This window comes from Taudactylus pleione, unplaced genomic scaffold (assembly GCF_031769625.1).
Source record: "Taudactylus pleione unplaced genomic scaffold, aTauple2 ptg000824l, whole genome shotgun sequence".
NCBI lineage: Eukaryota > Metazoa > Chordata > Amphibia > Anura > Myobatrachidae > Taudactylus > Taudactylus pleione.
In genome coordinates this window covers 3,788,815-3,803,178 of record NW_028285226.1, presented here as the reverse complement: position 1 = coordinate 3,803,178, position 14,364 = coordinate 3,788,815, and the positions used below count along the sequence as shown (strand labels likewise).

The 14,364-nt window shown below is 46.7% G+C and overlaps 1 protein-coding gene across 1 annotated transcript in view; it reads left to right on the top strand.

Annotated features, from left to right (window-relative positions):
* The window catches only part of LOC148474666 (fatty-acid amide hydrolase 1-like), a 46,218-nt gene extending 34,647 nt beyond the window's left edge, over nucleotides 1-11,571 (top strand). Inside the window, exons 12-14 of the mRNA XM_088458286.1 lie at nucleotides 6,277-6,385; nucleotides 9,703-9,848; nucleotides 11,224-11,571. Of these exons, the coding sequence (XP_088314412.1) occupies nucleotides 6,277-6,385; nucleotides 9,703-9,848; nucleotides 11,224-11,382 (414 nt within the window). The 3' untranslated portion in view covers nucleotides 11,383-11,571. The remainder of the gene's footprint in view (nucleotides 1-6,276; nucleotides 6,386-9,702; nucleotides 9,849-11,223) is intronic.
* The last annotated feature ends 2,793 nt before the right edge of the window (nucleotides 11,572-14,364 follow it).

The following is a 14,364-nucleotide window of genomic DNA, read 5'->3' as shown; positions in this document are numbered from 1 at the left end:
GTAGTCCCCCCCGAGTAATGTCCCCCACAGCAGTGGAAAAGCCGCTTGCGCTAAAAAGAGAAAAAAATAAAATCTTACTTACCTTAAGCCCCGCTCCCGCTGCCTTCTGATCCGCTCAGCTGGCGCTGCTCCTCTGCACTATGGGAGAGACGCATGACGTCTCTCCCATAGTTCACTGCCTGAGCCGGAAGCCGGAGCTCACGAGTGAGCTCTAGTCACCGGCTCTGGCTGCCGCTGCGGGGAGGGAGCCGGGCGCCCGCTGGTTACAATCTAAGCGGGCGTCTGGTGTCTCCGTGCGGCACTGGGGTTAGGTGTCCAGAGGAGGCGGAACTGGTTCCGTCTCCTCTGGTTCACTTTAACCCCGATGGCTGGGTGTGGGGGCCCAGGGATGATCGCCCCTGTCGCCCCCCCTTTAATCCGGCCCTGCCTATAGGAGACACTCAGCAGCCATTAATTCTGAAGCTACAGGTCTCAGGAGATTTGGGTCCAGTCTTCCTGTATAACTCTGCCAGCCCTTTGAGGCTTGAGTAGTTGATTTAGTGCCCATTATAAGTAGATTTATTTATGTGCATTATACTGTCTTAAAACGTTCCGTCAGTTATATCTATCCCTGCTGCTCTTATTTAAACCCTCAACTACCAGGCGTGTAGGGGTTCATTATTACTTCACATTTACTTGTATTTGTGATAGGTGTCACTCTGCATTACTAGTCATACACTGATTATGTGCTGCTAGCTGGTTATTACTATGTCTTCTAAGGGTAAACAGGAGCCTGAGGCCCCTGTGCTGGTTACTTGCAGATCCTATTCAGCGGGCTTGTCCCCTTAGGATTTCATGCAGAATGGTCTGTGAGTTATTTGTTATGTACCACCTCCTCAGTCCACCATACCAGCCCCTGTCCAGGAGCCACCTTTGGTGTGCTCCTTATCATAGGTTATGACGCAGCTAGTGGACCTCTTATCAGCCCTCATGCTGCCTTCCACCATGGGGTACCCACAGCTATTACAGCCTACTATGTCAGTACCCCCTATGCATCCTCCTTGGATGGATGTTTATGTCCACTCAGTGCAGAATATGGCTCAATCATCTGCCGCCTATCAGCAAAAGGCGGACAGACAGCCACTAAAACACTTAGGCGGACTGTATCATCCTCTCAGTCCACCCCGCTTTCGGATTCTAATGCATCATCTGTGGAGGCAAATGATGCACAGGGTTCTCTCTCCGGGTCGCACTCGGGCAAGGAGAACCATCATTCAACAGTGGATGTCCCTCCTTTAGTGAGGGCGGTTATATCGATCCTGAATGTAGAGGATGATGAGCCGGCCCCTAAGCCAAAAACCCAGATGTTTAAACGTCAAAAGGTGGTTAAGGCTGAATTCCCTCAATCAGAACAGCTCACTGAGCTCATGGGGGAAGCTTGGAGTACTCCTGGCAACGGTTCCAGGTCCCAAAAAGACTAGTGTCTTTTTACCCTCTTCCTAATAGTGAGTGTGCTAAGTCAGAAATCCCTCCTACTGTTGATTCGCATGTGGTACGCTTTGTCAGAAGTTCTACTCTGCTTTTACTTGTCTCAAGTCAGTCTGCTCGCTTTCTGGCGCTATCAGCAGGCCAGCTACAGTATGGCTGTGGCCTGTGTGGCTAAGGCTATCGAAGGATGGGCAGAGGCACTGGAAGAGAGCCTGCCATCAGACCCTACCAAGGTAAAACTGACCTACATCTTCCATATTTAGGAAGAAGCTGTCCCTAAGCCTAGGCTGTCCTCTTCTCTGTTCTTTAGCCCTCAGGGTAAGGCAAGTGAGCAGTCCTTTCCCAGGCAGTCTAGTTCTCACAAGACCACTAAGCCGCGATCCAAGCAGTCTTGGTTGGCTAGATGTCCAGCTTCCAAGTTTGACGACAAACTCTCCGCCTGATCTTGGCATCAAGCAACAACAGATGCTTGGGTCCGAGAAGTGATCTCTCAGGAGTACGCCCTCACCTTCCTCAGGTGTCCTCCCCAGCTATCGAGGCCCTGGCCCTCCAGGAAGCTAATCACTCCATGCTGCGTTCATGTGTGAAAATACCGGTTCCTTCGGCTCAGCGAGGAACTGGGTTTTTATTCCACTCTCTGTTTGATTCAGAAGCCGAATGCGTCTCACCAGCCTATTCAGAATCTCAAACCCCTCAACAGATTTATCCGAGTACCCAAGTTCCACATGGAAAATGTGTGATAAATTGTCCTGGCATTGGAGCCTGGGGATTTCATGGTTTCTCTCGACATTCAGGATGCATATCTGCATGTACCTATTACTCCAACCCACCAGCAGTTCCTACAGTTTGATGTTCTGCAGCAACATTACCAGTTTCGGGTGCTGCCCTTTGGTCTGTCAACAGCCCCTCAGTTATTTACCATAATAATGGAAGTTATGGTGGCCCACCTCAGGTGCCATGGAATCAGAATCCTGCCATACCTAGATGACCACTTAATCTTGGCACATTCACCAGTTGTGTTACAACGACATCTCCAGCTGACCGTTGACTGCCTGCAAACACACGGCTGGCTCATCAATTGGATAAAGTCCTACCTATCTCCGACGTAACGGATTGTACATCTTTGGGCATTCCTGGATTCTCGAATACAGAGGATCGTTCTGCCAGCGGACAAAATTTTTATACTACACTTGCGCAACTTGCTCCACAATCAGGGGGTATCCATTTACTTAGCAATGCAGGTCCTGGGGTCCATGGTATCTCCTTTGATATGGTAGAATATGCCCAGTTCCACTCCAGGCCCCTTCAACAACTGATTCTCTCCCGGTGGAACGGGCAGTATCATCTGATCTGCTCCCAGATGATCCTTATCTCTCCGGAGGTTCGGTTTTCCCTCTCATGGTGGCTACAGACGTCCAATCCGGACAAGAGTCGCCCCTTCTAGATTCCAAATTGGGGACTTCTCACTACAGATGCCAGCCTTCGCGGATGGGATGTGGTAATCGGTCATCATACCTTTCAGGGACGGTGGACAACCGAGGAAAGTCGCCTGCCCATAAACATTCTGGAGGGGCAAACAGTGTACAAAGCGCTCTCTCTGGCACAAGATCTGCTCCGGGACAGGCCAGTCTAAATTCAGTATAAAACCCGACTGTGGTAGCCTACCTCAACCATCAGGAAAGCATGCGAAGTTGGGCAGCCATGCGGGAAGAAGCACACATTCTGGTCTGGGCCGAATGTCATCTCCCGGCAATCTCGGCAGTGTTCATCCCCAGAGTGCTCAACTTTGAAGCGGACTGCCATCAGGACATACACGCCGGGGAGTGGGCTCTACATCTGGATGGCTTTCAACTCCTGGTGGACAATGGCGCCTGCCAGACATAGACCTAATGGCTTCACATCACAACCACAAGGTCCTCAGGTATGGGTCCAGGACCAGAGATCCCTCAGCTGCCTTCGTGGATGCTCTGGCAGTGAGGTGGAACTTAAATCTTGCATACCTCTTTCCTCCAATCTCCCTCCTCCCGAGAGTTCTCCAAAAGTTCAAGCAAGAAGTCGGAATGGTGATACTAATAGCCCCAGCCTTGCCCAGGCGACATTGGTTCATCGACCTACGAAGTCTCTCCATAGACACTCCATTCCCACTGCCTCTATGGCAGGATCTACTAGCACAGAGTCCTTGCCTGTACCCATACCTACCTCATCTGTCTTTCACGGCATGGCTCTTGAGAGACCCCTTTAAGAGCCCAGGGGTACCATACAGTTTTTAGGGTCTCCCGGGTGCTTGCCTTTCTGCAGGCTGGGTTAGCCCTCGACCTCCATCTGGCCTTCCTTAGAGTTCAAGTTTCTGCTCTGTCAATCTGGTTCCAGTGAAGGATCACTCCCCTGTCTAATGTTAGAACATTCTTTCAAGGTGTTCTCCGCCTTCAACCTCCTTTTTATCCCTCCGGTGGCTCCGTGGGATTTGTCCTTGATTCTCCGGGCTGTACAGGCTCCTCCATTTGAACCTCTGGACTCAGTAGACCTCAAGTGGCTGACAGTGAAGACGCTCTTTCTCTTCGCTATCTCCTCTGTGAGCAGGGTATATAATTTGACAACGCTCTCCTGTCACTCCCCATTCTTGATCTTTCATCCGGACAGAGCTGTCTTCTGTACCAGGGCTGGTTATAACCCTAAAGTGGTATCCCGGTTCCATTTGAATTAATAGATTGTGGTTTCGACCTTCCAGTCCTCGGATTTTTCTGCAGGTGAAGCCTCCTTGGATGTGGTTCGTGCTTTTCGGATCTACTATTTCCTTTAGGTAATCAGATTCTGTATTGTATGGCAAATTTGTATTGTATGGCTTTCATAAGTGAGGCTGGCCAGCTAACAAACAGACTCTGGCTGGATAGCTCCGAATGACACTCGCTAAGGCCTACACACAAGCTAATCTTCCTGTTCCAAACAGGGTTACAGCACATTCTACTCGGTATGTGGGACCCTCGTGGGCAGTTCGATGTGGCGCTTCTGCTGAACAATTGTGCAAGGCAGCCACGTGGTCTTCCGTCCACACCTTTCTCAGGTTCTACACCTTCTTTCTGTTCAGGAGCGTCCCTGGCCTTAGGGGAAACTGCTATGGGACATCCCCATGGTATCCCTGTGGATCACCTATGGACCCTGAAGAAGAAATTGAGTTATGGTAGACTTATATTTGTTAACTCTATTTCTTCAAATATACAAATAGTTGATACCAGCGCTATATATAGTTTTTGTATATAAAAACTCAGATACGGATGTGTAGTCAATTAATATCACATTTAATACATTACAATATAATAAAATTTGTTATATGGAAAATAATAAAATCCACAAAATAAGTGCTGTATTAAAAATAGTTGCAGTCATATGTAATCGCTACTAGGGGAGGCTGGTTAATCCATATTCGATAAAGACACTAGCTGTGGGACAAATTGTTGGTTCTGTGTAACTAGGTACAGCAAATATTTACCAGGTGGCGTATTCTTAATCTCAGTCCAAAGAAATTATCATGTGTCCAAATCCTGTTGGTATTATCACAGAGTATAGACTGGATGGGATCCACTTGTAGCTGTTATCCTGTGGAGTTGATGCAAATGTCCCAAAAGCAGGAAAATGTGTCAAAGTGTCCAAGATGAATGGATATAGATGTACCCCAAGGGTTGTAGCGATGGTGGAGAGGCTTAACGCGTTTCGCTGGTAAATCGATATCCAGCTTCTTCAGAAGTATACCTATTTCTTCAAAGTCCATAGGATCCACAGGACGCCCACAAGGGTTCATTAGGGCCTTACAGAGTACACAAACAGAAACTGGATGAACAAAACAAGAAAAAAATAATTACAGTACAGAACTTTTGGTGCCATTGTTGGGCATGGGGAAGAGATGATTGTATAAGTGAGGAAAGGAGAAGCACATGAGGGAAGAGGGTCCTGCTCGTTAGAGCTTACAATCTAAAGGGGAGTGGGAGACAGATGGGGGTGACACAGAGGGGAGAGACAGTGAGTAAGGAGCATGGAAGGTAGGATAGGATAAGAGCTGGAAAGCTTTGATAAAGGAGTGGGTCTTGAGAGCCTGTTTTAAACTTTGTATAGATGTGGAGTCTGATAAGGAAAGGGAGAGCAAGAGAGTTCCAGTGGTAGGGAGCAGCACAGGCAAAATCTTGCAGGAGGGAGTGGATGAAGTAATTAGTTGGTGAGCATTAATTTGTGGAGCGAAGTGGATGGGCGGGAGGGGATACAGTCAATATCCCGGCAAAGGGGATGCTGGCAATTAGAATACCGGCGCCGTAATCCAGACACCTGTCAGAATCCTGTTAGGAGGAGAGTTAGGGGTTAGGGATAGACACTAGGGGGAGGTTTAGGGTGCAGGGAGAGGGAGGTTAGGTTTAGGCACTAGGAGGGAGGTTAAGTTTAGGCATAGGGGAGGGAGGGTTAGGGGAAGCATTAGGATACCGACTGACAGGTGTTGGTATCCTAACCCTGTCGGGAGGAAAGTGTCGGGACTCTGACCACCGGCATCCCGTACCCAACCCGGGCAGGAGTGTGCAGGGAGATAAGGTCAGAGATGTAAATAGGAGAGGATTGGATATATATCTGGTAAACAAGGTATATATGGAAAGTGTGTTCATATTTAATTAATATATGTAATTCTAATTTCAAATTATTTCTCAGTAATGTCTTTAATGACACTGTTAAATTTTATTCACATATTAAATACCTATAATTCATGTACCCCAGTCTGTTCTCTGAGGTCTGTCTGTGATTGTCAGCTCTTGTGATAAGTCTTTCTTTTAGGAATACCAGACAGAATTCCTCACTGAGTGGAGAAAGCTGAATCTAGATGTGGTCCTATGTCCCATGTTGGGCCCGGCCTTCAACATCGGTTATCCGGGGAGACTTTATGGTATTTCTATAAGTCACTGTGCTTCGTCACTAATTTATTTATATTATTATACAGGATGTAACTGGAGATTTATGGGCCCCACAGCAACATTTATTACGAGCCCCTTTGTACATTTTGTCCGCTGGAAATGGTGTGGCTTAGGTTTAATAGAAAACCATTCTCAGCTGTGGGGTCCTTGTAGCTGCACCCCCTCTCACTACAGTAGGACCACCTTAGGTCCTCCGATGGGTGTCCTGCAGTGTATAATGACAGTGGCACATGCAACACTCACTAATCATTAGCAGCCAATACAGCAACATGAGATATAGAATGTGCATAATGTAATGATAATGATATAACTGGTTTACTTCATATAAGATATAAGAAGTTCTTATTGCAGAATAAAAGGGAGATCTCAGCATGTGCGCTATGGTACATAAGGATATATTTATTTCAGTACAGAGAAAAAATATATATTCAATGTTCATGACAAAAGAATTATCAGACTCAATTGTCTAACTTAATTCCATATGGCCAGTATACCCATAGAGCTTTCTATGCTACAAATCTAATGTGCCCCATATGGCCAGTATACTCATAGAGCTTTGTATGCCACCAATCTAATGTGCCCCATATGGCCAGTATACCCATAGAGCTTTGTATGCCACCAACTCAAATGTGCCCCTTATGGCCAGTATACTCATAGAGCTTTGTATGCCACCAACCCAAATGTGCCCCTTATGGCCAGTATACTCATAGAGCTTTGTATGTCACCAACCTAATGTGCCCCGTATGGCCAGTAGACCCAAAGAGCTTTGTATGTCACCAACCTAATGAGCCCAATATGGCCAGTATACCCATAGAGCTTTGTATGTCACCAACCTAATGTGCCCCATATGGCCAGTATACCCATAGAGCTTTGTATGCCACCAACCCAAATGTGCCCCTTATGGCCAGTATACTTATAGAGCTTTGTATGTCACCAACCTAATGTGCCCCGTATGGCCAGTATACCCATATAGCTTTGTATGTCACCAACCTAATGTGCCCAATATGGCCAGTATACCCATAGAGCTTTGTATGTCACCAACCTAATGTCCCCCATATGGCCAGTATACCCATAGAGCTTTGTATGTCACCAACCTAATGTGCCCCATATGGCCAGTATACCCATAGAGCTTTGTATGCCACCAACCTAATGTGCCCCTTATGGCCAGTATACCCATAGAGCTTTGTATGTCACCAACCTAATGTGCCCCATATGGCCAGTATACCCATAGAGCTTTGTATGCCACCAACCTAATGTGCCCCATATGGCCAGTATACTCATAGATCTTTGTATGCCACCAACCTAATGTGCCCCATATGGCCAGTATACCCATAGAGCTTTATATGTCACCAACCTAATGTGCCCCTTATGGCCAGTATACCCATAGAGCTTTGTATTGCATCAACCTAATGTGCCCTGTGTGGCCACTATACCGATATATATCTTTGTATGCCACCAACCTAATGTGTCCCGTATGGCCAGTATACCCATAGAGCTTTGTATGCCACCAACCTAATGTGCCTCTAATGGCCAGTATACCCATAGAGCTTTGTATTCCATCAACCTAATGTGCCCTGTATGGCCACTATACCGATATATATCTTTGTATGCCACCAACCTAATGTGCCCCTTATGGCCAGTATACCCATAGAGCTTTGTATGCCACCAACCTAATGTGCCCCTTATGGCCAGTATACCCATAGAGCTTTGTATGCACCAACATAATGTGCCCTGTATAGCCACTATACCGATATAGATCTTTGTATGTTACCAACCTAATGTGCCTCTAATGGCCAATATACCCATAGAGCATTGTATTCCATCAATCTAATGTGCCCCATATGGCCAGTATACCCATAGAGCTTTGTATTCCATCAACCTAATGTGCCCTGTATGGCCACTATACCGATATATATCTTTGTATGCCACCAACCTAATGTGCCCCTTATGGCCAGTATACCCATAGAGCTTTGTATGCCACCAACCTAATGTGCCTCTTATCGCCAATACACCCATAGAGCATTGTATTCCATCAATCTAATGTGCCCCGTATGGTCAGTATACCCATAGGCAACCAACCAAACATGCCTCATATAGTCATACTCATAGAGCTTCGTATACCAAAAGTATATGGCAGTGGTTCCCAAACTCTGCCATTACAGTCCAGGTTTTAAAGAATATCCATACTTGAGCACAGATGACTTAATTAGTACCTCAGTCAATTTGATTTAACCATCTGGATTTCGGTATGGCTATCCATAAAACCTGGACTGTAAATGGCGGAGTTTGTGAAACTTTGGTATATGGAATAGTTTTAAGCACTGTAATTATGGGGATCAAATCCAAGACACAAATACAGTATACCACAAGCCACAGACACTGATCAAAGATCCATCCTCATTTATGATTTATACTACAAAATGTTACGTATAGAAGCACACATCAAAGTACACTGAGCAGGGCTGTAACTAAGGTAGTGTGGCTTGTGCCATGGCACAGGGCACCACAGGTCAGGGGGCGCTGTTTGGGCCTGTCAAATTTCTGTTTATTATCATTCTTGCTTGTAGCTTCCTCTTATTTCATTCCCAGCATCTCCTGGTCTCTTCTATCACTTCCCTGGCCCTTCCCCATGAAGCCATGGCCCTTTTTTGGGTGCATTATGTCCCTATTTGAAAAATGAGGGGGCGCCAATGCTCTTTCTGGCACAGGGCACCAAAAAGTCTAGTTACGGCTCTGGCACTGAGTGATTGGTCTGTAATGAGCAGGTGTTTGGGGACAGTACATATACAGAGCATTGGTTTTATACAAAGGAGAAATGCTCAGTAATATTGTAACCTCATTTTGTACACAATGGCAATTAGTGTGCAACAGTGACAAAATAAGACGTATGATGTGAAGCTCACAGGGGATACAGTTAATATCCTAGCAAAGGGGATGCCAGTGCTTAAAATACCGGTGCCGGCATGCCGACACCGGTCAAGGTCCTGGCGCTGGAATCCCGACCACCAGCATTCCGAAGGTGAGTAGCGGGGTTAGGGGGAGGGTTAGGGGTTAAAGTTAGGCACTTGGGGGAGGATTAGGGTTAGGCACATGATGTCACAAAACCCTTCCTAAATGATTTATTATTATTATTAACATGTATGTAAATAGCACCAGCATAGTCCACAGCGCTGTTCAATTATGAAGCAATACAGCTATAAGTTTGGGTTTGGGTATTAGACAAACAAAGCGATAAGAGGGCGCCACTTAGAAGCTTACATAAGTCACCAATCTCTCTTATGTCTCTCAGCTCCCATTGCCTGCACAATGCTGTACAATGTATTAAATTATCCGGCTGGAGTCGTTCCTGTCGGTTCCGTCACTGCGGAGGATGAGGAAGAGCTAAAAAATTACAAAGGTTACTGTAATGATCCCTGGGACAAACTGTATAAGAAGGTAATTATTATAGTGGTTTTTAAGATATAGGTGAGGTTTATTTGTGCTATCTCTCATAGGGCTCTATTTATTATCATTATTTTTACTAAAATAGAGTGAAAAAGGGTGTTTTCACACCCTTTTCACATTATTTTAGTTTCACCTAAAGTTACTAAATGGCAATTGGAGTAGAATTAGTAAAATTCCCTGTGAGATTGGGCTCTATTTACTACAATCCGCATATTAAATGCGGATTGTAGTGTGATATTACCGAGTGAAATCGTACTACTATAAATCCCTTGCAGGGACAGAGCTTGTGATAAAGCTCTGTACCTGCGGATCCCATCCGCACTCTAGTCGCGGTATTTTCGGAAAAAATACAGTGACTAAGAGCTCGCGCATGCGCCAACCCACCGTCGCTGCTACCCCCCACCAACGCTAAGCCCCGCCCCCCACGATCGCGGACCCCCGCGACCACCCCTCCCCCACCGCGACTCCACCCCTCCCTTCATTACACTTACCTACATCCTCCTGGCCTCTGGTGATCTTCTCCGGGCTTCCCGATCAGGTGATCTCCCATACTGCACTGGGGCCCGATCACCTGATGACCGGGCAGCAGTGCACTGTGGGAGACCAGCTGACCGGAGAGGAGCCATCACCGGAGGCCCGATCACCGGTCCCTGGATTCAGGTAAGTAAAAAAAAAATGTTTCATTTTTTTTTTATTTTTTTTTACAGCAATCAGCTTGCGGTCTATTTAGACCACATAGCTGATTACTGGTACCGGCTCCCGCCTCTGCTCTCCCCGTTAGAGCAGAGCAGGAGGCCGGTAACCGGGGGAGACCCTGGATAACGCCACCTCCAGGTGGCGTTATTATCACAGGGCTTCCCCCGGTATTTTTTTACAATTTATTTTTAGTAACTATGGTCGGATCACATTTCCCATTACAATTATGGGAAATGCGATCTGCTTTACTAAAAATAAGTGATAATTAGGGGTTGGAGTAGAATTTTACTAATTCTACTCCAATTGCCCTGTAATAACTACAAGTGAAACTAAAATAATGTGAAAAGGGTGTGAAAACACCCTTTTTTACTTTATTTTAGTAAAAATAATGTTAATAAATAGAGCCCATTGCCTGAATTCGCAATACGAATTCAGTCGGTAATATCACACTACAATCTGCATTCAAAATGCGGATTCTATTAAATAGAGCCCATAATACTATTGTTATAAAGTGTTTAATCTCCAGGATTGTGTTTATTTATATATATATGAGTACAAAGCCTGGACAGGTGTCTAAACATTGCTGGGGCTCAGTGGTTATGTGCCATGTCTCTCTTCCTCCCCCTACTGTTTACTCTGTGTAACTGCTTCTCTATCACTATCTCTGCAGGCTGTGGAAGGAGGGGTGGGTCTACCGCTGTCTGTTCAGTGTGTGGCGCTTACCCACCAGGATGAGCTCTGCCTGCGTCTCATGAAAGAAGTCGAGACCCTCAGCGGCCATCCCAAAAGAGGCGATAAGCCCCTGCCTAGCTCTTGGGCAACTCATTAGAGATGACTATAAACATATATTATTAGTTGTTATTTCATTAGAAACCTATATCGCTACTCTTTATTATTTTGTTATCTGTAGAGGGTTACTAGTCGTTGACTGATCCTCTTCATGGACAGCAGCAAGTGACAGCCATAGGTAGACTGAGCAATGTGGATTCTTATAGCAAAGCAGTTATTTTCATCTGTATCGTGTGTAATATAACTATGAATGTTCAGCTATAATAAACATATTTACGTTAGAAAGATTTCAAATACAATGGAGTGAATATGTGTTTAACTGACATTGCAACATTCTTTGGGCCTGATTCAGAGCTGGACGCAATTAGTGCTCGCTCGTCCTGAAAATAGGGGTGGCTATTCAAATGAACCGTTCGCTGTTGCGTTCTGTTCACGCCTCTAGGTCTGAACGAGCGAACAAAACTTGCGGTCGTTTTTTGGGAAACTACGCCCCCTGGCCGCTCGCATCCTACGTCATGTCCGCTATTTATTAGATTAATCGACTACATCGAACAGGGTATGAACTGCTCGCTATTCTTGTGGTCGGTTTTTGCTACCACAATTTTGCGAGCAGTTCTGGCTATAAAATAACCCAGTGACGTGGTTAATGACGCTGCTGTTTTAATTATGCACACCCATAAAACGCCCGTTTTGACCTTTAAGCACGCCTGCGTTCTGATTTCCACTCCCCGTTTTCAAGCACCTTCCCCTGTTACCACCCACAAACGCCTCATTCTGTCACTCAAATTAGCAGGCATTCGCTATTTTGTGAGCACATGAATTTCGACCGCACTGACTGGTTCGCGCATGCGTATAACGATCCGTACGCATGCGCAGTTGGCCAAACATCACTCGGAGCGAACGAGCTGCCGCTTAGGAGTGGCTCTGAATCAGAACATTTGGGGGCCCCTATTAGGGCCGGATTAACAGTGGGGCGGGTGGAGCTACAGCTCCAGGCCTACCATTGAAACTAGTCACACAGGATACACTGACTGCAGTACAGACAGGAAAAAAGTTTTTTTTCCTGTCACCACCGACAGCCGAGCTCACTGCCCAGCTCACTCACCTCCTGGCCGCACAAAGCTGGGCCCATCGTAACCCCACACCCCCCCTCTCAGCTGGTTGACCTAAACCCTGCCCATCACTGGCCATTGAAGCTCCGCCCCTACGTGCCTTAAGCTCCGCCTCCTGAGCTCTCCTACTGCAAAGCTGTGTCCTGTGACTCACCAGACCAATCGCCTAGTTCAGGATGGAAGGCACTGCAGCCCAGCATGTCACTTCAGGTTAACAGGTCAGTGTAAAGTTTGGCCTCTGTGTATTATTTATGTATGTTTTGTGTATATGTATGTATCTATATATTTATTTACATATATATATATATGTGTGTGTGAAATTAGGTGGATACAGGAGCATATATTATACATATATATTATTTATAATATGTGTATATATATATATATATACACACATATCATATGTGTGTGTGTGGGTGTGTGTGTATATAGAGAGAGAGATCACACACACAGTGGTAAATAGGGAGGGTACAGGAGAATGAGACACACTTATGGCGACTAAAGCGGGTGTGGTATGATATGTCGACATTCATCATGTAGACTGTGATGGAATAGCGACATATCATCCCTGTTGGCCCACTTACATGCTCCTGACGGCTGTGGCAGCTCCAGCGCAGCTTCCGGGTCCCAGCATTTATGACCTGACCTCTGCTGCTCCTGCCTTCCGGTGAGTATTCCCCCCTATCCCTAAACCTAATCCCTACCCCTCCCTGCAGTGCCTAACCCACTTCTCCCCCTGCAGCCTGACCCTAACCTTCCCCTAGTGCCTAACCAGGGCCAGCTCTTGGGATGTTCGACCAGTGCAGCCGAAATGGGGTGCCCTCCCCAACATCCCGATTTCAGCGGGACAACACTGTTCCACCCATGGGCCGAAGTGGCCCGTGGGTGGTCTGGTTGGGATGTCGGGTACCCCCACTGACGCGGCTGTGCTGGACCCCGGAGTCTGAATGGATGCTGTGCGCATGTGTGCGGCATCCATTCAGTGCTGGGAGAGGCCTGGGGGATACCCAGCTAGTGACAAAGTGCTGGGCTCCCCCCAGCCTGAAGTTACACGGGAGGAGTGCCATGCGGGCATGCCCCAAATAATGTCATTTAGGGGGCATGGCCTATAGTAATTAGGGGGAGACTACCACCTGGGTGGCACAGGGGGTGCTACCCCTGGAGCTGGCCCTGTGCCTAACCTCCCTGCACAACCTAACCCTAATCCCTACCTCTAACCCACCCTATAGTGCCTAACCTTAGCCACCCTCCACAATCTAACTGTATCCTCCCCTAGTGCCTAACCCTCCGTGCAGTGTCTAAACCTATCCTCCTCCCCCACATCGTGCAGGGGTGGAGAACCTCAGGTCTCGGGCCATATAAGGCCCGCAGAGTCATTTGGTCTGGCCCTCTGAACTTTTCTCTGCTAGCCTCATCTGGCTAGCAGGGGGCCTAGAATGGCACTCTGCAGCCAGAATCTATGCAGCAGTGCCACCAGGAGCTTAGGACGCCTCAGACGGTCACATCGCTGCCCTTACAGCTCCCTAGAGAATCCTCAGGATGCTCCGGGAATTACTGTAATCACCGGCGACATCACATCAAGGGAGAGTAGCCTGGACCGGGCCCGTGAATAATGTTATATATATCATAAAGTTCCCCACACCTGCCCTAGGGCCTAACCCCCCCTCATACACAAATACACCGAAATTTTATCATTAATTTTCATGTCAACATGACTGTCGGTTTGTATAAAACACACCAAAATCCATTTAAGTAATCAATCTCAGAACTTGTATTCATTCCTTTCTCAGGATTACCAAAAGGACAAATACAAGTTCTGAAACATTGATTATGTAAACGGGTCAGTGTGTTATATACAAGCCATCCACACATGTCACACCCATACACACACATACAATCAGCTGGCTCCA